This window comes from Pyxicephalus adspersus, chromosome 8 (assembly GCF_032062135.1).
Source record: "Pyxicephalus adspersus chromosome 8, UCB_Pads_2.0, whole genome shotgun sequence".
NCBI classification, from domain to species: Eukaryota; Metazoa; Chordata; class Amphibia; order Anura; family Pyxicephalidae; genus Pyxicephalus; species Pyxicephalus adspersus.
In genome coordinates this window covers 46,016,247-46,042,606 of record NC_092865.1, presented here as the reverse complement: position 1 = coordinate 46,042,606, position 26,360 = coordinate 46,016,247, and the positions used below count along the sequence as shown (strand labels likewise).

Here is a 26,360-nt window from a genome sequence, read left to right as displayed (position 1 = left end):
GGGGGGGGTGCTCCGTAGTTCTAGTTGCAGATGATGTCTGTGTTACAAGGAAGATGTGGGGGTTCCTCTGTGCATCTGATAGTGTTTTGGGTGGGATGCCTCTAGTTCCGAGGGTTCTGCTTGTCGTTTTGGTGGGTGAGGTGTCTGTGGTTCTGATGGTGTTGTGTCTGTAGTTCTGTTTGGATTGTAGTTATGGTGGGGATTTGATAGGTGTCTGTGCTATGAGGAGGTGCAATGTGTCAGTGGTTGTGCCCTCTACTCATACACACAAAATAACCAGCACGTCAATCACTGTAATATACAACATGAGTTACCTTTCATTCTGCTTATATATTTACTGCCCCTGTGGACCCACATAGAGGGCACCAATCGGGGACACCCTAAACAATAATTACATTTTTTCTGTTTGTTCTTCTGTAATGCTTTTCACTTATTTTGTGCTTTGTTTTTTTGCAGAATCCAAAATGGCAAAGTCCAAGAACCACACCACCCACAACCAGTGTATGTAGTCTCATCTGTGAAGTCTGAGCTAGTGCAAGAATTGGAATCAACCACATGGGCCCCGTCTGTACCCCCGTCACTGATCTCTCTATATTACCCCGTCATTGAATACTGTGCCCATCTTTACCCTCTAGTCACTGACCTCTCTATATTACCCCGTCGTTGGATATTCATCCCGGCTGTACCCCTGTCATCGATCTCTATATTACACTCTTATTGGATACTTTCCACATCTGTAACCCCTGTCATTAGATATCCAGCCCGTCTGTAACCCCAGTCACTGACCTCCCTCCATTACCCCTGTCAATGGAGAAAAGCATTAAATTATTTTCTGTATCAACATTATAAATCCCCAGTATTCTCCCCAGAAAGCTTAGTGAGAAGAAGCTGTAGGTGTGTGGCAGCCCCTGTCTGTATTGTGACTCAACTTTTCAGTTACCACCCAAAAACAGTAACTACTGAAAAAGTGCTGGGGGATCACTGCCGATTTTTTTTTTTTTTTTGTAGCAGATATTTCCTTTATTTTGTGGTCAGGGATATTTACAGAGCTGTGTCCTATTGCAGGGGCCTTGGGATCGCTCTGCTCATTTTATTGATGGTTGTCACACTTCTTGATCCACCATTGTTGTGTCTGAACTAAAGTGCTCAAAGAGTTCATCATTGCCAGCTTTGGGAATCTGGGAATTGGTAAAATTTCATTTAAATAATCAGGATTTTTATTTCACAGCTCGCAAATGGCACAGGAATGGCATCAAGAAGCCCAGATCCCAGAGATACGAATCTCTCAAGGGGGTAAGTGGTGCTGATTGTTTCGTATGATGTACACAGCTCAATATGTGATCTGCCAATAAGCTGATATGTGAAATAGGGGCATAGGTTGTTACGTGTTGGTACGGCACAGCCAGGGCGGCTTTACAGGAACATTTCCTTCCAGTGATCTATTGCCTGTGCTGTTTTAGACTGGATGGTCCTCCCCCAGACAAGTGCTGGTATATGATTGGATCAGAGCTCCCCCCCCCCCACACACACACACACATTTGGGAATCTGCAAGATTTATTTAGTGTCAGTAAACTCTTCCTATTATAAATCTAATATTACTGCTTCCTGTCCATTTTTTTATGCATTACAAAAAGCCTGTGAATATACAGTATCAGTTATTTTCATTTACTAATTGGCTGCAATTATTTCTAAAGTCTCCCAGAGTCTTGGTTCAGACACCCTGACATGAATGCTCCCAGCATTCCCAGGACTTCTGTGCCATTTTATGCATTGTTCTGGAGCCCCAGAGATATATTTGGACCTCGCTGTTCAGCACACCAGGAATCGTAGGACATGTAGTCCTTATATTTAAGAACTAACCCCTTGTAAAATGTCCAACTGGTAGGCACTGGAGACAGAAACTCTGCAACCAGATCTTTCACAAAGAAACTGCAGGTGCTTGATGTATAACAATTGCCCCAGCACCCAACATTTCAATCCAGGGAAAACCTCTAATGGGGATTTATACCATTGTGTAAATGTCTGGAAATATTTCATATTGTAATCTGAGATGGTTGGTAATCCTTGCTGAGCTCCCTGACACTGTTTAGAATTCTGAACAGGTGTTTGGTGTTCTGTATATGTTAAGTTCATTGGGGGTATCTGGTATAAGTGATACAACGTGGGCAGCACAGTGCCTCAGAGGATAGAACTCTGGCCTTTGCAGCGCTAGGTCCCAGGTTCGAATCTCGCCCAGGACACTATTGGCGTGGAGTTCGCAGGTTCTCCCTTTGTTTGGGTGGGTTTCCTCCACGTTCCAAAAATAGGCAATTAGGTTAATTGGCTTCCCCCCCATAATTGACCTTGTAATGATGAATTAGAACTATGGTAGGGACATTAGATTGTGAGCCCCTTTGAGGGACAGCTAGTGATATGACTATGGAGTTGGTGCTGCATATTATGTGGGCGCTATATAAATACTGTGTAATAATGTTAGGTGCGCTCTCTAAGTGTCCCTGAGCTGTATTAAACTCAGTACATGCTTGGTAACCCCATGTGCCCCCGTTCCCTATTTGTATGTCTACAATGTACCTTAACTCTGTCTTCTTTCTTCCATGCAAATTCTATATTTTAAATAACGTAAATTGGTTATAAATGGAGTAACGCTTACCCCACTTTGGCTCCTGCCATGTCTGACCTGGGAGAGTTGAGAAGCCATTCCCCGGAACATAGACACAGCAAGGAGCTAAAGTGTGTATAAAGGGCTCAATATTGCCTTTTCCACAGATATTGTCAACTTACCTGTCATGAGCAAATTCTAAACACCAGATAAAGTAGTGGCTATATTTTGTATTGTATAAATATCTCCTGGTTTGGGGGGGGGGGGGATCATGTTGACTACAACATAAAAGCCCAAAGATCCTGGAGTTCCACCCCCCAATATTGATTCTAGGGTTCATTGAATGCAGCAAGCCTGTATGATTAGGTGTTTGGAGTGCAATCTATCTCTGTTTGGGTGCTCATTCACCCAGAACCCTGTGTGAAGAGACTTTTATATGGAGATGTATGCTGGTTTGGGGAGACCTTAAGCTATCAACCTGTTAATCTTTCTGATAAATTGGTCTTGTGATTGGTGGCTGAATTCCCTTCAGATCTGATCAGTTTGATTAGATGCAAAATCTGCCTAGGTATACTTGCCCTTCGTTTGAATTGCTGTCCTTTAAAGTACAACTAGAAGAATGTAACAATCTCTTTGCTGTCTGTCGTTTTAGTACTTCTGAAAAGTTCTCACTCATTCTTTATCTTTCAGGTTGATCCCAAGTTCCTGAGGAATATGCGTTTTGCCAAGAAACACAACAAGAAAGGCCTGAAGAAGATGATTGCAAACAATGCAAAGAATGCGAAATAATTCTCTTTGTTTAGTATGTCATTGAATAAAAAAATCTTCGAAACAGATTGATCTGACTGATCTGATTGGGGGGTTTATTGTGGGAATGGAGGGTTTATAATCTTTGGAGGTTTTTGTATTTGTCAGTCACACAGGTAAGTATTGGCTGGAGGGTGTCACCAAGACAGGAAGTGAGGAGGAAATGCCAGTTAAAACTTTACTGCATTCCATATACTTCCCTCAATTTATAGATAAAACAAAAAGCCTAACTCCAGGCAAGCCACTAAATACAGGGTTAAGGTGCGTATACAGGAGGTGTTTCACCTGCTTGAAGGGTCTGTATGTTCACCCCTGTACACATTTGCTGCTCAGCCCTCTTGTGGACAGGAGGCATTACAGCGCCAAGGCCTCTCTTACCAGCATCTCCATTACAAGCACATAAGCCTTGTGCACTTCTGATTGGCTATTTGTACTATTTCACCTCTCTTGCTGTGCTGGGGTCTATAGAAGCCCCCAGCAACAGAATTCTAAAATTTACAGTTCCTTTGTATCTGACTTGATCATTTTTAATAAACATGACTGATTTTATTTTATATCCAAGTTTTTCAATCCTAAGGTGTGTTTATAGTACCTTCCTGCCTCTCATGTCTATCTTGGTGGCTATCATTATTCAACCAACTCCTCTGAGCTCGGCTCTCCCTGGTTTGTCTCCAGTCTCGATAGTGAAAGTAATTTTAATTCTTTCCTCGTTGCTACAAAACAGCTCACCTGAGGGTCTCCTGGTGCTGCTTCTGCCTTTCATACTTGGAACTTGGAACTGTTATGCCAAACTTCCAGAAGCTGATACCAGGCCAAACTTAAGGCCCTACACTGCCTGTAGCAAGATTTTCCCCTATTTACTCTCAGGATATGGGATTAGGGTGGGTGATGTACAACAAACTGAAAACCTAGGTTTACGTTTGATTGCTAAAATATTGTTAGCTAGCTAGAAATTACTTTTCAGAGGTGTGTATTTTGTATTGGTCCCTACATCTCTGTTGTATAATAATCTTTTTAAGTAGCCACCCCTTGTAATGTAGTACAAACAATGTATGACTATGATTATCTTTGTTCCCTATTACGTATCAAAAATGTATTTTTTCTATGTACTTTTACACCAATGCTTTATTTATTAACCTGTATACTTCCATATATACCAACCTGTGGTATTTTCTCAAAACTTGTTTTTACACCACTTAAGTCTTATATACCCCTGGGGAAGCCAATGGGTGAAATGGGGTCGGGTAACAAGGCAGTACACGGTTGACTCTTTAGTAGTTGCACATTTACCCTGGTAGTCTTCATTCCATGATGATACAACAGGATCAGGACAACGCCATTCATTCATGTATCTTTGTAAACTGTGATTTTGCATGAAGTGTGAAAGCTTTTACACACAACCTAATTTTAGCCTTGCATCCCCTTCTCTTTGCCTTCTTTTATTGATTGTACTCTTTCAGAGGTGTCAGATCCTGTCATGTTTTTTTCGAATTGTCTCATTTGTACAAACACTGCTTTTATCGTCTAGACCAGAACAGTGTACATTTTATGATGTGTGTAATACTGTCTATTCTGTAAACATAAAACATTTTAAAAGAAAATTTATATTGAAATAAAAGAAAAAGCGATAACATAATATGCAGCGTTGTACATTAAATAGGGATCGCAAATGACAGACAGATATAATGATACAGGAGGAGCACGGTAGAGCTTACAATCTAAGAGGTGGGGGAAGTATCACACAAAAGGAGGGGGAATATAGAATGGTGGTTACTACTTTGGAAAGGTGAAATTTTAAGGACCCTTCAATGTGTGGAAAGTAAGAGCAATCCTATTTGGGCAGAGGATGGGAGTTCCAGACAGTTGGGGCAGCCCCACAGAAGTCTTGGAGCTGTGTATGGGATGAGGTTATGAGTGATGAAGTCATTGGAGGAATAAAGAGAACAAGTGGGTGGGGGTGGGGGGACTAGGATTGGTTATTTGAATTTAGCCCTGTGGTGCAATAAAAGCCAGGGTAGAGATTTGCAAAGAGGTAGCAGATATAGAGTCTGCTTAGGCTTAAGCTTTTATTATATTTTGGAGAAACGCCTACTATCCCCATCCCCATACATTTTACATAACAATCAGTCCAGTTCAGTACAATCTTATTTATATTAAAAAAAACAATAGGAAAAGTTTGGGGTCACTGGCGGTGACCACTTGCCTGGGGTGTGGAGGGTTGGAGCAGGTCCCTCGTTGCATCTCCTTAACAAACTAATTTGTGAATTTGAAGATAAATAAATCCGTACAGAAAGTCAGCATCAATGTTTTCCATGTAAGAGCACAATGTACAAATATTGATCTCTGTCCCTCGGAACTCTCCAACACAAACCATGGAAAACACGTGATTGGCTGCTTAGAGTAACCGCTTGCAAAATTCTGTTTTTTGGGGGTTTGTTTCCCTTGAGGTTATCCATTAATCTGGACGCTGGTTGTCCATTAATGTGCTCAGACGAGTGATGTTTTACTTGTAAGAAATGGCTCTGATCAAGTGGATTAATTTATTTGTCGTCCTTGTCTGTGGAATCTGTCCAAGCTATGGCGCTCAGGTAAGTGGCCAAAGTTCTTGGAATGGTTGGAACTTCTCAGATTACTATATATATTGTGTGCCTCCCTCCTGGAGGATTCTACCCTATTTCCAGATTCAGTGATCACTGACACAAGACAAGAAATGAGGGCAAAAATACAAAGTTCCATTGTCACAAGAACTGGATGTTGGGTAAAACTATTCCGAAGGAGGCAACTGTGCCAATGATGTATCAAAGTGGAGCTTTTCATTTTCTGTTACATCTGTAACATCAATATTTGTACCAGAGTAGCTGACACTCTGTTATCCTCCATAGTCACACACTATGATAATACATTTATATAGTTCTGACATGTACCGCAGTGTTGTACAGAGAACACTGAGCCAGTCCCATTAGTCTCTTTACAGAAGAGCTAACACTCTATTGCCCCCCGCCCCATAGTCACACACTGTTATCTTACATTTAAAAATCTCTGACATATACCACAGTGCGGTACAGAGAAACCAGAGGCATTCACATCAGTCCCCCAACAGTTACACACTAATATGCCTTTTTATAGCTCTGACATATACCACAGTGCTGTACAGAGAACGCTGAGCAAAACCTATTATTTTAAATGCCCAAAGGAACCCCACACAGCGCTCCACTCTCCAGCCTTCCAGTGAAGAGGTAGTTGTGATCATGTATAGCAGGGGACTTAGTGGGCATCCCTGCCGCACCCCTGAGCTCACTTCAAATGATTTAGCAATGCAACTATTCACAAGTTGAAAGTTTTTAGCCCCCTCATAGAGAACTTTGAGCCAGTCAATAAATTTAGATTGTAAGCTGTATCTGCCAAGCAGCAACCAAAGATATTCATGATTGACCCGATCAAAAGCTTTCATCTGGTCCAATTACAGCAAATATTAGAATGTAAGCTCTTCTGGTGCGAAGTTTTGAGATTTTCATACATTAATGTTTGGATTCTTCACAAAACTCCGTTCTATCCACAGGTGGAATCCACAATGGACATCTACAGAATGGACCTCAACTGCAAAGTCACATCGCGTTTTGCTCGTACTCTGATCACCACAGAAATCCGGAACACAGAAGACTCCTCGCAGGAAGCAATCTTTGAAGTGGAGCTTCCCAAAACCGCATTTATCACCAATTTCAGCATGTGAGATTTATTCTTATTGTATTGTACAACAATTTATACAATGCATGTTGGTCTAAGGTTTCACATGAGATAACAATGTAAAAAGTAGTGTAGATCAATGTCTCCACTCCAAACTGGTACACAGGGTTTTTGCTTTTTTGCCAACCCTAAAATTAGTGCATGGATAAAAGAAGCAGAAGTACAGAAAGGGGGCTTTTAGTGGCAAAGTGTATTTATTTACTAGTGTATTTAACAAACAGTAGTACAACTAAATACCAGTGGTTATATAAACAAAATTTGACTAAACAAGCAGGTTTAGGCGCATTGATTTCATCCCCAACGCGTTTCACTGTTTGGCTTCTTCAGGAGAAGTAAAGCTTTACATGCAATAATAGATGGTTGGTCCCATTTTTTGGCAATGCACACTGACGAGAAGATTGCATGTTATCCAAATTCAGTGCTTGGAAGTATCCATGTAAAGCTCTCTTCTGCCTGCAGCAGACTGAAGGCATTCTTGCAGCCTGGACTAAGCCACTGACTGGAGCTCAAGGAGTCTTTTCTTGCATACTTGTAAAGTTTCTGACCCGATTTATACTCAGTTTAGCGTGACATTAGTTATCATATGGAATGACATTCTTAGGGGTCCTGGCTGATTGACAGTATACATATTTTGCAGTGTACCCATTGGCTAATGGTTTCAATGGTTTCAAATAAAAATGTTTGAAATGTTTCTTTTATATTGCAGGACAATAGATGGAGTGACAACAGTCGGCATGGTGCAAAAGAAGGAGGAAGCTGATCAGATGTACAGTCGAGCTGTGTCCAGGGGTGAGAGTGCCGGGCTTGTACAGTAGGTGTCATATCTTTCTATTAGTAGATTATTAGTAATTTTGCTATCACTCCCTGCACTGATCAGCCACATCCATAATCCCTCCTCCTCCAGCCTAATATTGTGCAGGTACTCCTTGTTACCCATCCAGGCATGGACTCCACAAGACCTCTGAAGGTGTCCTGTGGTATGCCGAACCAAGACATTAGCAGCAGATCTTTTAAATCACACTGCTTCCACCAGACCCTTCTTCCCATTATGCACCCTGCTGCCTCCTTCAGCCTGCCTTCCTGCCATAATATACCCTGTTGCCTCCACCAATCTGCTTTCTTCCCATAATGCACCCTACTGCCACCCCAACCTGCCTTCTTCCCATAATGCACCTTGCTGCCTCCTCCAGCCTGCCTTCTTTCCATAATGCACCTTGCTGCCTCCCCCAGCCTGCCTTCCTGCACCTTGCTGCCTCCCCCAGCCTGCCTTCTTCCCATAATGCCTCTTGCTGCCTCCCCCAGCCTGCCTTCTTCCCATAATGCACCTTGCTGCCTCTCCCAGCCTGCCTTCTTCCCATAATGCACCCTGTCACTGGTTCTCTAGTTGACCTTCCTTGGCCACTTTGGGTAAGTCTGCCCCTGAGCCACCACGGCATACCTGGAACTCCCCACAAGCCCGGATGCTTTGGAGGTGCTCTGACCCATCATTCAACCATCACAATTTGACCCTTGTCAGAGTCGCTCAGATCCGAACACATTTCCATTTTTCAGGTCTTCTATTGAAGTCGTTTTTCTCATTTCGGGCATTTGTACATCAATAGGTAACATTTACTAAACTGGACATTTATTGAATGATACATATTACACATGAAACACAAACTGGAGAGTGTTGGCTTCCATTGTATAATATGATGTGTGGAAAATTTAGATCCATGGGAAGGACAATGGAAAACTTTAAAGTCTCGGTAAATGTCGGTGCTCGGGCCACAGCCATATTCAAACTGACCTATGAGGAGCTACTGAAGCGGCATCTTGGGAATTATGAACTGCGGATCAAAGTTCGACCCAGGCAACTGGTAGAAAACTTCCAGGTAAGATGATTTCATTTGTAGAGTTGTGAGGTGTAAGCCTGCATGAGGAGACTATTTCTAATGCATTGACAAGATTAAAGCTGAATTCTGGGATCAGAAAATATAATTTATTTACAGGAGCTATGTGTTACTGGAATCTTGGTGTGCTTTGTGTGTTTCTTGCAGATCTCTGCAGAAAACCATTGTGACACTTTGCCTCTGTGCAGGAGTTTTCTGTAATACAGACCGGTCACTGCTGCTCTTTCTTCTTGTGCAGGGTGACGGGTCTTGTCTCCGCCTCCTCCTGTAGTTTCCTGCAGGCAGCCTGTAGTAGGTGGAGCTGATAGGCCCCTCCCACAACTCTGCTCTCTGCTCAGGTACAGTGATGATGTCACAACTACTTTTAGATGGTAAAATTTGCATTCATAAATTTTTTTTCTGCAAAAGGGTCTTTAGGTACATTGGAAAGTAGCATTGTTCTGGGCAGGGGCAACTGTAACCAGGCTTGAATCGTATACAAATTGTTTGACAGATAAACGTGGAGATCACTGAGCCTCAGGAAATCAGCTTTGTGGATGCTTATGGAACCTTTCTCACAAATGAGCTCACAGATGTGGTTTCAAAAATTCATACAGGAAATAAGGCAAGTCCTCCATGGTCCTCCAAGGTCCTTGGTGGTTCTCCATCGTTTTATATGTACCTCTGTTTTCTTCCATTGTCCTCCATTGTCCTTGGTACACCTCCATTGTCTTCTTTGGTCCTTGGTTGTCCTCCAATGTCCTCCGTTATCCTCTGTTGCCCTCCATGGTCCTCTGTTGTCCCCCATGGTCCTACATTGTCGTTCGTAGTCCTCTGTTGTCCTCCGTTGTCCCCCAATGGCCTCATTCCCGTATTGTATTATCCACAATGTAATTTAATTTATTCGACAATCATTGTATTCTTTTCAGGCACATATCACTTTCAAACCCACCATGGACCAACAACGTATATGTTCTGTCTGCGCTGAAACACTTCTAGATGGTGACTTTATAGTAAAATATGATGTGAAGAGGGAAACATCTGCTGGGAACATCCAGGTCAGTTTTCAGTGAAACCTTTGTTTATGGTGTTACAGATGTTCCAGGCTGCTGATTTGGAAAAAAAATGTAATTTGCTCTAACCAGAATCATGCGATGAATGATGGGAGTTTGCTGATGTCACGTGATCATCAAGAACCAATGTAATAAAAGTTAGGCAAGTGCTGATGATCATTAGGAACCAATGCAGACAAAGTTAGGAGTGTGCTGAAGCCATGTGATCATTTAGAGCACATGTAATGAAAGCTGGGTGTGTACTGATGTCACATGATCATTTTATGCCAATCTAGTAAAATCTAAGAATGTGCTGTTGTCATGTGATCATTTTGAGAAAATGCAGAGCAAGCTAGTTCCATAGATATCATGTGACCAATCTGGGACATTTTAGTAAATGCTAGAGATATGTTGGAGTTACTTGATCTTGCAGAACCAATGGAGAGAAAAGCAGCCATTGTGACATCATATGGTTATCCAAGTCAATGTCATGTCATGTGATTGCTCCTATACTCAACATTGGCAGTGTGATGATGTCACGTGATTAGAGAGAGCCAATGCAGGGGAAGCTGGCTGTGTGATGATACCATGTGAACAATCAGCAGCAACTAAATGAAAGCTGCTATTATGATGATGTCATGTGAGCCTGTATGGGAATGCTGATAGATTGCCATGTGATTATTCAGAGCCAATCCTGTAAAAGCTGATATTGTAGGGATGTCATGTGATCAGTCAGAGCCAATGCAATGAAAAGTGGAAGTATCATGACCTCTCATAGGTGATACAATATATTATTGTCATCTCATTACCATTCAGGAATATATATTTATGTCTCACAGATCGTCAATGGATACTTTGTGCATTACTTTGCTCCCAGCAGTCTCACCAAGCTGCCCAAAAACGTGGTGTTTGTTATTGACTGCAGCGGATCGATGAGGGGGCGGAAAATACAGCAGGTAACACCAACCATTTACTACATTCATATAACATGTTGTAGCAATCGGGGGGCAATAATTATATTGTGATCATATTATGATTATTCAGAGTTCAGTCATCCAGGTTGTCTCTGGAGATGTGTAAGCTGTCTCTTTACATTCTGTAGAGCTGTTGTTGGGCTCTGATTGGCTGCCAATGGAATACAGCAAATCAGGATATCCATTACAAGAAAACCACTGCCAATGACTTAGCTCCATGTTCAGACTTTATTTCCCCTTTTTTTAGACATTTGAAGCCTTTACAAAAATCCTGGAGGACCTCCCAGAAGAAGACCATGTTGGCATTTTAAAATTTAATGAAGAAGTTTCGGAATGGAAGAAGAGTCTTGTGAAAGCCGACCCTGACAATATCTTAAGCGCCAAAGAATTTGTTGCAAAGATCACTGCGAGAGGAGGTACAGTATGGAGGATTTGTGTATGCAGGGGTCTGACCCTGTGGCTTCCTTATCTGGAAGTATACATTGTCTTGGTCTTGGTGGGATTGTCATCTCATGGGTTCATCTTGGTTTTCTTTCAGGCACAAATATAAAGTCAGCTTTGTTAGCGGCCGCCAAAATGCTGAAAAATGACAGAAGGAACAAAGTGTTACCCGAAATCAGCGCCTCAATCATCATCTTCCTGTCTGACGGAGACCCTACATCTGGTAAATAAATGTGAAATATGGCACTGCTCTTGTGGCTTCATGGTTAAGTGCATTTAAATCCTGAGAATAGAAATGCAATTGATTAAGTTACTAAAAGAGGTCCTCAGGAACACAAAAAATCTAACTCAGATAAAATCCAGTAAGATCCGTCAAGAAATGTAACTGGATTTGGAAATTCTGGGTCTGATTGTGTATTATAACTGTGACAGGTTTGACGTTCCTCAGGGGCGGACATTAGGAGAAGCAAAGTGTGCTGCTACATGCCCTCACCAATCCTCAGCCAACAGGGTCTTCAAGTCTGTTTAGTAGCAGCTCAGCTAGTCTGACCGATGGATGATGACAGCTGTCATTATCCGTTGGCCTTCTATAGCTGTCAATGACAGGTTGGATAAGAGCTTGGATTACTTAGCTCCAATCCGGTTAAAAAATGGGATTTCACTGATATGATTATTTTCTGACAATCTAGTGAGGTCTAATAATGTGCTGATGTCATGTGATCATTCAAAGCCAATGTAGTAATGTAGCTGGGTCTGTGTGTGAATGTCATGTGATCTTTCAGAGCCAATGTAATGAAAGCTGGGTGTTTGTGGATGTCATGTGATCATTCAAAGCCAATGTAGTGAAAGATGGGAGTGTACTGATGCCATGTGATAGTTTTGAACCAATGTAGGGCAAGGTAAAATTCTGTAGATGTCATATGACCATGTCATGTGTCTGAATAGCTCTAATCCGAGTCAGAATAAACTCTGAACTTTCTGACCACTCCGCTTCCCTCTCCATAGATTTTTTATCTAATTCAACCAGAAAATCACTTCCTATACTAGGGTGACAACACTCACCACAGTGTAGCCTCCCTAGGATAGGACCATAGTACACCTTCTCCTCATGTCAATACAATGGGGAAGATGTTACGCTGTTCAAAGAGGTAACTTAACAATACAGAGTACGATTCATTGCATTTCTAACAGGATATAGAGGTACCTGGTGATTCCTATTTCACAGTCCACCACTTTCTGAGTCCAACTTCTTTACACTACCCTTCTCCCTGTGCTTCTTTCAAATGGGGAGGCAAGCACTGATGTGGACAGGTGGGAACTTGGCTTCTATATCAGTTAGTGGGTAGCAGGTGAGGAAACGTCTAGGTCCCCATTGTTAGAAGCCATTGTTATATACATTATTGAAAGTGGCAGGTCCACAGGAGGTAAAAATAAAGATCTCCTTTCCTTTAAATGCAGCCTAAAGATTCTGCTCCAGTATAAATGTTAATGAAATGTCTGCTCAACAATAAGCTCATTCCTAACCAGGGATACAAAGTAACAGGGGATGATGCAGAGGCCAACCAATAGCAGACCAGCATGTGCCAGACATAAAACAAAGTAACACCAGCAGGGGGAGCACACAAGGTGATGTAGAGGTCAGCCAATAGCAAAGCATGATTTGCCAGACTTGATACAATGTAACAGAAGCTTAGGGGAAGAAGGGGTCTGGCACATTTTAGGATTCCACCACAGACAGAAGATCATTCAGACAATGGGGTGTCAGTAAGGAGCTATGCTCTCTCAGGTTACAATCCAGCAGATATTTTGCTTTTTTTTCAGTAAAATAAACAAATATTTAACTTATTGAGGATTATCCAGATAATTCATTATTACATTTCTTTATTACATTTCTTTTCTTTGTAACATTTAAATATTTTATTATTTTATTTCTTGACACCTCCCAGGAGTCACAAATCTGGACACAATCATGAAAAATGTGAGGAGCTCTATGGAGGGGGCAGCCACACTCTACAGTCTGGGATTCGGCTCCGATGTGGATTACTGCTTTTTGGAGAAGATGTCATTGGAGAATGGAGGCCTTGCAAGGCGGATCTACGAGGACTCTGACTCCGCCCTACAGCTGCAGGTACATGTAAATGTTATATATTCAAACATAGCATACATAGGGGCTCCTGTGTACCCTCTGACATGCTGACAAACTTGTGTTCCCCATAGCAGGTAATAATATGAAGCTTTATCATTAAACTCCAGTTTGTCTGATTCCTTTGAACTTATTGTATATATTGCAAATGTTATAGAAATATTATTACAATTCGGTTCTATATACCTGAGTGCCATCCTTGGTTTTTTCCTTTGCTTGCTGGTTCATATTGTGATTACTGCAAATAGGAGTAACACTGAACACATATATGAAATACATCCAAATAATTTTGAAATAATTTAAACTGTAAAGAAATGAAAAAGTCCCACATCCAATTTAGAATATTTCTTATCTTTTGCAGAATTTCTACAAGGAGGTGGCGTTCCCGGTCCTCCTGGATGTAAGCGTACAATATCTCGACCTCCAAGTCAATGTTTTGACCCAGAACAGCTTCAATCACTTCTATCAGGGTTCTGAGCTGGTTGTGGCTGGACACATTGACAATAATGACATTGATATCCTAACTGCGCAAGTGACAGCTCAGGGTGTAAGTAGAGCAGACGGTCAGCGCTGCCTTTTACCTTTTGTTTACTGTTTCTGATAATCTTAATTTATTTAGATAATGGCAGGGGTAATATTTTTTATTTGGCTTTGTATTTTTTTCACTTTACTTTCAAAGTAATCCTATTAAATATTTTTTGTAGTAGAGATGAAAGAATATCTGAAAGTCCAATTAGTTGCAATACAAACCACTGAAATCCTATCTGGGCTCTAAAAAAATGTGAGCATTATGGATTGGGCAGCTCTGTGCACCCTGGCCAGATAATGAGGCCAAACAACACCTAGTTTTGTCTTTTAGTGGTTCTGTAAACATAAATCCCTGCCAAAATGCGTCAGCATATTGCTTCTCAGAGACGTCTTGGAATATCCCAAGAAATATTTTCTCATAAAAAGAAACACAGAAAGAGCCACTCCACCAGGCAACTCATCAAAATCTGTGTCAAGCCAAGGTCACAGGTAGAAAACCAGCCCACTAGGCTTCATTTTTTGATTCAGCCCATGAGGATCCTTTTGGAGATTGACACCACCAGTATTACCTTGGAGAGTCAATCTACCAGGTTCCATTTGAAGAGCCAGCCCACAAGGTCACAGTTGGAAATCCAGCCCACTATGCTCCACTCCTCTCCACTTCATCCAGAACTAGGATGTATTTTAGACTCAGCACTCCAGGACCCTTTGGAGGTTGGGACCATCAGGATTTACTTGAAGAGTCCACCACCAGGTTCCCTGTAGACAACCAGCCCAGTCTAAAATTATTTTTGGAGATCCAGTCCACCAGGCTCCATTTAAAGAGCCAGTTCCAAGGTCTATCTGGAGATATAGCTCACCGGGTTTCATTTGGAGAACCAGCCAGCCAAGCTTCATTTGGAGAACCAGCCCAGGAGACTTCCTTTGCAGATCCAACTCACCAGGCACCATTTTTAAGAGCCAGCTCACAAGGTCACAGATGGAAATTCAGTCCATCAGGCTGCACTTTCTATATTCAGCCTACCTAGATCCACTTGGAGATTTAGCCACTCAGGCTTCATTTGGAGAACCAGCCCACCAGGTTCCATGTTGAAAACCAGCCCAGAAGGATTCCTTTGGAAATCCATCCCACCGGGCTCCATTTTTTAGATTTAGACTTTCTGGAGACATTTGGAGATTGAGCCCACCAGGTTTTACTTGGAGAGTTAGCCCACTAGGTTCCATTTGATGAACCAGTCCAGGGGGATTCATTTGGAGATCAAGCCTACCAGGCTTCACTTGTAAAATACATCTTAGTTTTTAGACACCTTGTTTTTTATGTATGTCAGTAAAAAGATGAATTGTTTTTTTTGTTTTTTTTTTTGTCCAGGCAGTAGAGGAGTTCTCCATGAGGGTAGAAACCAACATAAAGGAAGCTGATGATTATACCAAAGAACAGTGCTATGCCTTTGGGGATTTTACTGAGAGACTGTGGGCTTACCTGACCATCGAACAACTGCTAACCAAACAGTAAGTTATCATTGTACAACAGGATAATCCTCACCTAAGTTATGGACCTTCTTCTATTTCTCCTCAGAATACAAGCAGAGGGAGAAGCTAAGAAAAACATAACAGAGGAAGCACTACAACTGTGTCTGAAATATGGATTTGTGACTCCGCTCACCTCCATGGTTATCACCACCACCAAGGAAAACGATGAGGGTACAATTGTGGCCAATAAACCAAATGAAGACAGTGAGTTTTCTTTATTAATTTTGGACAGGGTGAGGACAGGTTAGAATCTTGGTCAAGTTTTTATTGTTGCCTGTGGCCTTGATCAGTAAATATCTATATGTCTTCTGTCAATACAAGAGGAATTTAAGAGGGGATCCAAGTATCGGGGACACAGCTTGGGAAATGCTCTAACTTTACTTACATCACATAGATAGCAAGCTCAGCAGATTTTTTAGGGTTGTTTCCTTGCAATTTTGCTTTTTACCTCCTTTGACTTTGCAAATCCTCCCCACAATCCTTGTATATGATGCCCCCCTCCAGTGGTACCATATTGCCTCCATTGTATAGACAATGAGCTCCCAGGCCTTTCAAATTGTGATGGTATCCTTTGCCATCTTGCTTTTTTTATCACAACATATTTGATATCATCTCATTAGTTAAAGAACCCAAACTCAGAAAGTTCCCCTTCTGCTCAATATTATTCCACAGAGAGAGATAGATTATATGGCATATGAGCTTGTTGAACATCTTGTTTCCATAACCATTATCATGAAGGCTTCCCTATGACACCGAAAAGTTTGGTGGTCGTCTCATTCCAAAACCATGGCCATTAATATGACGTTACCCCCACCCCACCATAGACCATAATATGCAAATTACAATTTGAATGGCTATAACATCCTCCAATCTTCTGGCAAAGCTTTTGACAAGATTTTGGAGGGTGTCTGTAGAATTTTGCCCCAATTGGTGAGGTCAGGTGCTGATGTTGGACGAGAAGACCTGGCACATGATTACCAATTTATCCCAAAGGTGTTCAGTAGGGTTGACATCTCTGTGCAGGACACTTGAGTTCCTACAAACCAAACTGGTGACCCCATGTCTGTGGGGAGCTGGCTTTGTACCCCAGGGGACAGTCATGGGGGGACAGAAAAGGGTCTTCACCATAGATGTCTGCAATGTCTTTGTATGATGGAGAATCACCAGATCATACATCAGGGACACCTGAACCCCATCATTACAGAGAAAAACATATGTTTTTCCAGATAGATTCTGTGTTGACTTAATAATTTGAAATTAATTAAATAAATTAAATTTAATTGAACAATTGTTTTTTCAGACTCTGCTTCTACTGTCTCTCAGATAAATAGAGGTAAGTTTGCATCTTTTATGGTTCAGAAATAAGGACATATTGGTGTTATATGTGTGAAGAAAGATCACAGTTTTGCGGCAGAGATACAATCAATGAATAAATTAACATTGATCATTGAGATCTCTGAGTGAAGCGATGTGAAAAAGAATTCAGTTTACTGTGAATGTACAGAACCCCAACTAAAACCGAGGCTTTTTATATCTTAAAACGGGATCAAAGGGGGGAACTTCAAGGGAAAAAATATAAAAAAACAGAAATAGTTACAATGTATATTGTTATCATATTACATTTAATATTTGCATTGTGTGAATGTGATCTGATTTTCTCTTCTCTTTCTCTTCAAGTATCGGGAAGAAGACCAGGTATGTTGTCACAATAATCAGATGGGGATGTTGTATTGGCATGGGGAGATTTTAGCTGAAACACCTGACGGTTTTCATCCAAATAATTCTGTAATAATAATTATTAAAAAATAATAAAAATAAATAAATAGTTCTGTGTTAATAATAATAATAATAAATATTATAAATTAAAAATTCTGTGTTAACAATAATAAATAAAAAAATAAAATAAACATTTCTTGTTTATTTGCATGTGATTGATTTATTCTTTGCAATGGGAATTTTTACCACATTCACTAAGCTAAGTGAAAAGTAATTTGCAGAGTGATAATTCTAATGGTGAATGGCAATTTGCTATTTATTTTTTATGTTTATGTTTCTTGCTCCCTGTAACCAATCTTTTTGTTTTCTTTTCAGTTCCACGATCACGCTCAGCATGTAAGTCTCCTCCATTCTTGACCTCTTTGGGATTGTTTTACTAAAGCAACATTTTTTTATTTTTTACTTTTACTCATCACATCAACCATCCAATCATGTGAAAGGGAAATTCATGTGTTTTTTTTTTCAAATATGTTGCAAGTGATTGGCTGTTCAAGGTGACAGGTTCAGGAATTACATGTCATCATTTCAGCTTTGACATATACCACGGCGCTGTACAGCGAACACTGAGCCTGTCCCATCAGTCTCTCTACAGAGGAGCTGACACTGTAATGTCCCCCCACAGTCACACACTATTATTATACTTTTTTATAGCTCTAACCATTACCACAGTGCTGTAAAGAGAACCCTGAGCCAGTCCCATCAGTCTCTGTAAAGAGGAGCTGACACTCTAATGTCCCCCCACAATCACACACCATTTATTTAGCTTTATTATGATTGGTAGTGGTAATATTTTTATCTGCAACATATTCTGTAGCCTAGTACAGATGTAGATATTAAAGAGCTGTTTTTTCTGTTTCAGTTTTGTACAGAAAGAGACCCAACTTACACATGAAAGGTAACATACATTGTGTCTGGCACTGCGGTGATTTGATGAGTGCCAGGCGGTACATTCACACAATATAGATATGACATATTAATTTCAATATGATTCATTCCTTTAAATAACGGGTGTCTGTTGTCCATGCAGTGTACCACTATGCCCGCACATCGAATATTGACACACCCAGCCATTCTATCCAGGATTGGCATCAACCTCAGCAGGAGGCAGGTAAATCATTTCTCCACTTCTGCTATTCTGCAAAGCATTTGTGGAGTTGACCTCCAGACAAATATAATAAACTCACATGAATGCAACATTATAATTATCATTTTCATGTAAGAAATATAAATACCTCACATCAACCATATGCAGTCTCTGTATAGCTGAGCTCAGACTGTGGGAGGGAAAAGCAGCACATTGAGCCAATCAGTCTAGGAGAATGAAATAACAGAATGACATAAAGGTAAATCTTCTGCTTCTCCTTCACTGTCCAGGCTCAGATAGATTTACTGAGGAAACATAAGATGTTACCATAGAAAAGTCAATTATCCTCTTGTAGGGGATAGTTCACTTAGTTTAGTAATCACACAGTAAATAATTCACATAGTAATCAATGACCAAACCCATGAAAGTAAATGTAAAATAACCAGGATTTTTCTTAGCACATGATTGGAGGGTTGAGGTCAGCAGAGCTTCATCTCATATGCTAAGCTGAGTGAAATATCCCATGTGATCGCTCCCTGTGCTATGTAAACAGTCTGCAGGTCTTTAAGGTGCGTACACACTTCCAATTTTTATCGCTCCAATCGAACGAGGAACGATCGATTGGGCAAAAAATCGTTCGTAAAAAAGTAACCAACGACGCCGACGAACGAGGAAACTCGTTGGAAACGAACGACCAGACCGGCGGATCGGATTGGACGACGATCGTTGAACATCGTTCGTGTGTACGGTCGTTCGTTGATCGTCCATGTTCAGAGCATGCGTAATGAACGAACGTTCGTTCACTTTCCTGTCGTGCACATAGTTCCTCTATCGCTTAAACAATCGTATCTATTGTGTGTACAATATCTACGAACGATCGTGTCGTTATCTCTATGTGCAGGATCGGTGCTATACGATCGTTCGTAGATATCGTGCAGGATCGTTCGTCGTTCGTTTTCCAACGATAATAATTGGAAGTGTGTACGTAGCTTAAGTCATTGATTGCTGATAAGTTTGGGGGGCAGGGAGGGGATCTGCAGGGGAGCTGATAAGCTAAAATACCAATCTGTGAAAATCTGAACCTGCTGATTGGATTTTTTTATTTGGTTGTGCTGATTAATATTGGCTGCTTGGGGAACTAAAACTTTAGTTTTTTCTTTAGATTTTAGTAAAATCATCCTAGACCAGCTTCCTGTAGAGAAATCAAAGAACTCCAAGGGGAACAGCCCAGATACTGGTAACTATAGACATTGGTCACTGAGGGCCCATATGGGGCCACATACATTCCGCTGCCAATCATTAACCTGCAGTGTGTCACATCAATTCGCACCACGGACCAATTATCAGGCGTGCACACTGTGCTACAACACGTCAGCACCACTGATTATACACCAATACCACCATTTATTTCCTCGTTTATCAAAATAATCAGCTGAGAAGATCAGCAAGATCACTACATGCATTGCTAAGATGAGTAATCAGCCCGATTATTGGGTAATGATAACCAGGTATTTGTTTGTGAAAGTGGAGAATGCCATAGGCGTCAACAGGGATCAGTAGGGTTTGTTTCAATCCTGATTGACACTTTTTTATTTTGGATGTAGTACCCATAAGTAGCCACTAGAGGCCATTAGCACGACATTTTTGGATGCAATGTAAGTCTATGGGGTGCTAGTTGCAACTCTAAAATTGGCAATGAAGTTGGTTATATTAGGGGTGGGTAATTTGTTCAAGTTAATAGAGTTCCTAATCATCAACATAGGGGTAATTAAACTGTAGCCAGTATTCATATAAAAAAAAAATGATTGCTTTTCTAAATGCAGTATTATGAAAGTGGTAATTGGAAGAAAAATGGAAGAAAAGAATGGCGATCTGACTGCTACTTTCCAAAAGTTGACCACTGCGATGCAAAAGAAAAAATTAAAATTTTTACTTTAAAAAGCATCCTTTTAAAAAGGTTTCTATTTCTATCTGGCTGCCAATATCAGCCTGGAGGCTCCGCTGCATCCTGACAAGAAAGTAAACATTTTTTTAAATTAAATAAATCCAAATGCAGACATGAAGCAAACTACATTGAATAACTGCAATATAACTGCAAATAAAAATAGTAGTTAAATATTTATATTTCCTTTGTCTGTAATATGCAGCTGAATTGCGCTGAGGTTTGTAAGGTGCTACATGCAGTGTTTGAGGTCAAATGGTTGCAATGCTTATCAAGTTCAGCAGGTGACCCACAATCCATTACCACATAAGATCAGCTTACTACAGCATTCAGCAAATGATCATAAATGTCCAAATCTCCTCTTACAGAATACCTAAACTACATATCGCATTTCACAAGGGATGCATTGCAGCCGGCCTGGTATATCTGTGTGTGAGTGGATGGGTGTGCGGGACACAGAAAGTGATTATTATTTCATTATATCACTTTATAGGAAATTCTACCTCTGTCGCATTAATAACGCTGCCATTTCTTACTAACAAAATTCTGCTTGGAATTGATGAGAAGCCAGACACTTGGATCAACCTGCTGCACAGCCCCGACCATGGTGAGAAAAAAGAAATGATTTTATTCATCATTATTCATGTACACTGAATTTACACATTTATACAGCCCTGACATATACCGCAGTGCTGTACAGAGAATACTGGGCTAGTCCCATCAGTCTCTGTACAGAGGAGCTAACACTCTAATGACCCCCCTACAGTCACACACTATTATTATACATTTATATAGCTCCAAAATATACCACAGTGCTGTACAGAGAACACTGTGCCAGTCCTATCAGCCTCTGTACAGAGGAGCTGACACTCTAATGTACCCCCCCACACTTTATTGTACTATTCAATTATTGAGCTCTGACATATTCTGTAGCGTTGTACAGAGAATACTGAGCCACAGCTTACACTCACTGCTCTGTATTTTATTTGGGGTTCTATAAATTAATTTGGGGATTATTTTCCCCTAAGACGTAACACTGAACGGCAGACTCACGGCTGATGGGAGCGGTTTTGCTGCGTTGGGATTTGTGAACAGGAAGAAGATGATATCGGTGGAAATAAATGTTGATATTATCACAGTGATGAACGGACAGAACACGGAGAGCTTCAACTGGGCGTCAACGCTGCAAGGAGTGCGGTAATTGTCCTGCATGATGACACCTTCTGAGGGGTGAATTCTCATTGGTTTAGCGGCTCCATGCTTCCAGTAGCAGAGGATTATAGGAGTGATAGCGTGACCTGCTAATAATGATGGGCTGGATGCTTTAAGGATGGTGAGCTGCACCAAAAAGAGAACCTGTCACATTTCCACCAGGTTACCTATGCAGATCAGGGAAGTGAGAAAAGAATGAGCTCCCCATTTTATTTCCCTGACCCATACCTCAGCTCTGATGGAGACTATTGTCAACCAGTCCCCATCTTTTCTGTACCAGAACCACCACCTCTGCCACATCATTTTTCTGAGGTTTGAATTTTATCCTGCAGTGGTTTTTACTTGAAAACTACCAATCATCGTTTCTACTTTTTCTATTTGCTTGGAATAAATTTCAAGTTTTTGGAAAGTTTAACTTTAGTTGAAATCCGGGTAATAAGGTAGACAACAAGCAGACATGACAAGAATCACCGATTCAACCAACAACCAATAGGAATACTGCCTAATGTGCACCTTAACAATAGGCTCCTCTTTGGGTTTAACTTGAATAGGTTTTTTGAATTTTAAGGTCATTTGGTGAACCAAGAAAAATGGATTTGGGCACCTTTAACACTGTTCATTTGAAGTTTATGTCCAGCCAACAGCTTTATGGGAAGAATTGGAACATAGGTGGAAAATATACCACCATGTTTGGCTACCAGGCCAGTAGGGTGCATACAAAACTCTATAAAACTCTATAAAAGGTCACTATAATGGGGGGGGGGGGTTCTTTTAAAATGTTTCTATGCAGCCCAAAGATTCCTAGTTGGTGGCAAATGCAGACGTTTTTCATAATCCTTTAATTTCTTCCTCTTCAGATTGGTGAAGAAAGAAGGACGCAAGTTAATTCTGTCCCTGGATAACAAATTCCGGGTCATCGTCATCCTGAAGAAGAATCCTAACTGTCTGAAACTACACGTGGAGAATAAGAAGCCAGACTCGGAGTTCTCCACGGGATTAATAGGTACAGCCAGAACCTCCAACAGGAACTTCACCTCCTCGTCACAGATCCTTTACTTTTCCTGTGTTCTCCTTCAGGTCACATGACGGTGGAAGATAACATCCTCATAGAGAGCGATCAGATCACCGTCCTAGGCGAGACCTATCCAGCCGAACGGTGAGAATCTGATTTGATGAAACGGCTGTAAATGTTTATCCAAATACTCAAAATAATTATAATGCATCCAAACACAATATAAGATACAGAGAAGTACCCCTGGGGTGCAGGAGTAGAGAAGCAGTACTGTGCAGAGTACATACAAACAGAATAGGAACAGATACTGAGAATTACACCTGGGGTACAGGACCAGAGAAGTGGTACTGTGAAGAATCCAGAATGGGGTTTAAGTAAGACAAGTGGCAATTGGGTAGCAGAGTCCTTGTTTTAAAAGGAAATTTAAGGAAAGATTCGAACACTTTCATATGAATTGACAGAGGGAATTATGTATAAATACAGCCCTATATAAGAGTTTCTGGACAGCTTGGCCTGCAACAGAAAATGGAAAAATAACAAATCTCTTGGCAGGATCAACAGGTAATAAAGCCATACTACAGGAAAAACAAAGACTGGTGGGTACATTTTTATTTTAAGTCTCCCTGGTGGTCAGGCTGTTCATTGTCTACCAAAGACATCACTATCGGCTTTGAGTGGGGTGACCCTTTAATGATTTATAATGCATTCAGTTCTTTAACCATAGCTGGATGGAGTCTAATTCTCCTAAAAATCTTCTTTTCCAGTTCCCTGGTTTGTAATTTCACTTTGTATGGGGTGAAGCAGCAAGGATCGTGTACAAAGGTGACCATGAAATCATACAGCACATTCGCAGGGATCAGTCACGTCGTCCCCGGTGCCTTTGATGCTCCACCTGACCCCTAAAAATAGCAAATAAATTAGATTCTGGAAAATTTGCTGCATGAAGAATTGCTGTCTGTTACCAGCAACGATTGTCAACAGTGTTCACGTATTGCTTATTAGACTTTTCATGAATTAAATATGAGAAATTAACAATAAATGGTGTAAAATGAGTTTTTATTGAGAGTTTGAGGATTCTGTAGATATAAGATAATAAATGATCTACAGATGTCAGCAACTGAACAGCTCAGGGATCCATCCTGCCCATTCATGCACAACATGAATAAGCATAGATGTCATGCCAACCCATACGTGCATGTCTATGGAAGCATCTCCTGCTATGTAAAAGGGGGATTGTACAGTTAGATGTGTCAGTGTGTCACATGTCAGTTACTTGTGTGATGTGCTCAATTCTCTTGCAGGTTGTTTAGGAAAATGCAGCAATAAATATTGACAATAATAAACTGCATTTACATAGAGTCAACATATTCCGCAGCGCTGTACATCAAATAGGGGTGAGGAGAGGGCCCTGTCCAGAAGAGCTTACAATCTAAGAGGTGGGGGAAGTAGCACACAATACGAGGGAGATATGGAATAGGGGGTGGGGGCAGACCCAGAAAGTCCTGGAGCCGTGCTTGAGGTTATTAGTAAGAAATTCATTAGAAGATCATTGAAGGAGCGTAGAAAAAAGCTGGGAATGTTTTGTGTATTTGGTAAGAAATATAGAACAAGAGCTGTGATAAATATTTACAGCAGATCACTCTGGAATTTCCCACACACATTGTGTGAAAGAGGTGGCATCTTCAAGTGGTCTTACAGCACATAAGTCATATTTGGTCTTAATCAGAATTCATTCATATTCCTCAGTGATCCCCATGATTAGCACTGGGGATGAGGTTTAGATCTGATTTAAACTTTGGATGTCCATCATTCATCATTTCCATGTTTATAGGAATGTTTATGCCAGAACCACAATGCCCGGTCTGTTCTGTCAACTGTGCTCAGCAGGGTTACAATGGTCAGTTGTGCTTTGCTATGTTTCATAGTCCTCAATACAAAAACTTGTGTTCCCTGCAGACTTTAGGCCTGATTTATTAAAGCTTTGCAAGGCAGGAGAGGATACACTTTCATCAGTGAAGCTGGGTGATCCACCAAACCTGGAAAGGATTTCCATCTCAGGTTTGCTGGATCACCCAGCTTCACAGAGGAAAGTGTATCTTCTCCAGTCTTGCAGAGCTTTAATTAATCAGGCCCATTATGTCAGTGTGTAGGGAGCTTAAACAGTGTTTACAGGAAGAGGCTCTGTCCTATATAGTGCTACATAATGTTATACAATGCTATGTAGTGCTATAGAGTCAAATATATTATTACACTGTGCTGAAAAAAGCAATACAGTGCTATACTATGCTATAGAATGCTATACAGTGTTATGCAGTGCTAGATAGTACTAAACAATGCTATACAGAGCTATATGGTGTTATACAATGCTGTAGAATCATATACAAGGCTACACTGTGCTACAAAATGGGATACAGTGGTATACCACCATATACAATGCTATACAGAGCAAAACAAAGCAATGAAATGCTATACTGTGCCAAACAGTTCTCTGCAGTGCTTTAAACACTATACTTCTCTATACAGTTCCATAGAATGCTATGCAGTCCTATAAAGTACTATTCAATGCTATAGAGTTATATACATAGTTACACAGTGCTGCAAAAACAATACACTATCTTCTGTCCCATAGAATGCTATACAGTGTTATATAGTGCTATACAGCACTAAACAATGCTATACAGTGCTATATAGTGCTATACAATGCCACAGAGTCATTTACATGGATACAGTGTGCTGTACAAAAGCAATACAATGATATACTATGATATACAACGCTGTACAATGATGTACAAAGCAGAACAATGCAATGAAATGCTATAATGTGTCAAACAATACTATTCAGAGTTATACAGTGCTTTAAATGATATACAGTTCTATACAATGCTATATAGAGCTATACAGTTTTCTTTTATATATAGAGTTTATTTCACAATATAACAGAGAAAATACCCCCATAACATTGCTGGTCAGTGTAAATCCTTCTGGTATATCAGCAGTCAGAATGATCTCCAGTGACAATCTCCTGTGACATTACCAGTTTGTTTAAATACTCTCATTATATAAATATTTTGAAAATGTCTTGACAAATGCAGAAGCCTGTTTAGAATGCCCATGCAGCAGGTAAGAGCTTTGTGCACAAACACATTCCAGAGGTAAAAAAAAGCTGCTATGGATAGACCAAAATCACAGCACAGGTTTGATCTCAGTTTAAAGGTTTCTAATGAGGTCAGGTGGAGAATGTGTGCCAATGTCTAGTTGTAGTACAGAAGAATGTCCAGCAGGTGGTGGTGAAGGACACAATCCAGCAATTCTAGGATCAATCCCCTGAATTCTGCAAGGGGTTCTCTGTAACCCTTAAAATGTGGGGGCTTATTAATAATCTGGTTTGGACTTGACCACTGACCTGATGCTCTCTACTCAACATACCCCATGTGTCTTACCTGCTGTAAAGTCCCTATTTGTGGCTTTTGGATTGGAGATCAGCCATTGCTTGGCAATTTAAAATCTTTACACCAGAAGAACCAAGGAACCCAGCGTCTTGGGATTAGAGGGGTGCATGGGGACAGAAGAATAACCCCAGTAATCTGTGGAAATTTGTGGTATTGGGGACAATAATCTAGTCCCCATTACAGTTAGTGAGCAGGAAT

The 26,360-nt window shown here is 40.7% G+C and overlaps 1 protein-coding gene across 2 annotated transcripts; it reads left to right on the top strand.

Annotated features, from left to right (window-relative positions):
- The first annotated feature begins 5,842 nt into the window (after positions 1 to 5,842).
- Positions 5,843 to 23,752, top strand: LOC140336958 (inter-alpha-trypsin inhibitor heavy chain H3-like). Of its 2 annotated transcripts, XM_072420417.1 has the most exons (24): positions 5,843 to 5,995; positions 6,967 to 7,133; positions 7,858 to 7,962; positions 8,860 to 9,022; positions 9,534 to 9,644; positions 9,949 to 10,077; positions 10,911 to 11,027; positions 11,293 to 11,461; positions 11,584 to 11,709; positions 13,433 to 13,614; positions 13,991 to 14,176; positions 15,527 to 15,666; positions 15,734 to 15,891; positions 16,988 to 17,020; positions 17,365 to 17,382; positions 17,779 to 17,799; positions 18,323 to 18,358; positions 18,491 to 18,571; positions 19,710 to 19,784; positions 20,983 to 21,096; positions 21,518 to 21,686; positions 22,559 to 22,704; positions 22,779 to 22,857; positions 23,478 to 23,752. In XM_072420417.1, the coding sequence occupies exons 1-24, from the start codon at positions 5,924 to 5,926 to the stop codon at positions 23,614 to 23,616; spliced, it is 2,736 nt and encodes a 911-aa protein (XP_072276518.1). In that variant the 5' UTR covers positions 5,843 to 5,923; the 3' UTR covers positions 23,617 to 23,752. The 2 variants fall into 2 exon arrangements, with proteins under 2 accessions (XP_072276518.1, XP_072276519.1); XM_072420418.1 differs by lacking the exons at positions 18,323 to 18,358; positions 18,491 to 18,571.
- The last annotated feature ends 2,608 nt before the right edge of the window (positions 23,753 to 26,360 follow it).

Excerpts from the sequence above, each read along its gene's own strand:
- LOC140336958 (XM_072420417.1), top strand. The coding sequence starts at position 5,924 with ATGGCTCTGATCAAGTGGATTAATTTATTTGTCGTCCTTGTCTGTGGA. Across the intron at positions 7,963-8,859 it reads GAGAGTGCCGGGCTTGTACA|ATCCATGGGAAGGACAATGG; the intron begins GTAGGTGTCATA and ends TGGAAAATTTAG. Across the intron at positions 11,462-11,583 it reads AAAGATCACTGCGAGAGGAG|GCACAAATATAAAGTCAGCT; the intron begins GTACAGTATGGA and ends GTTTTCTTTCAG.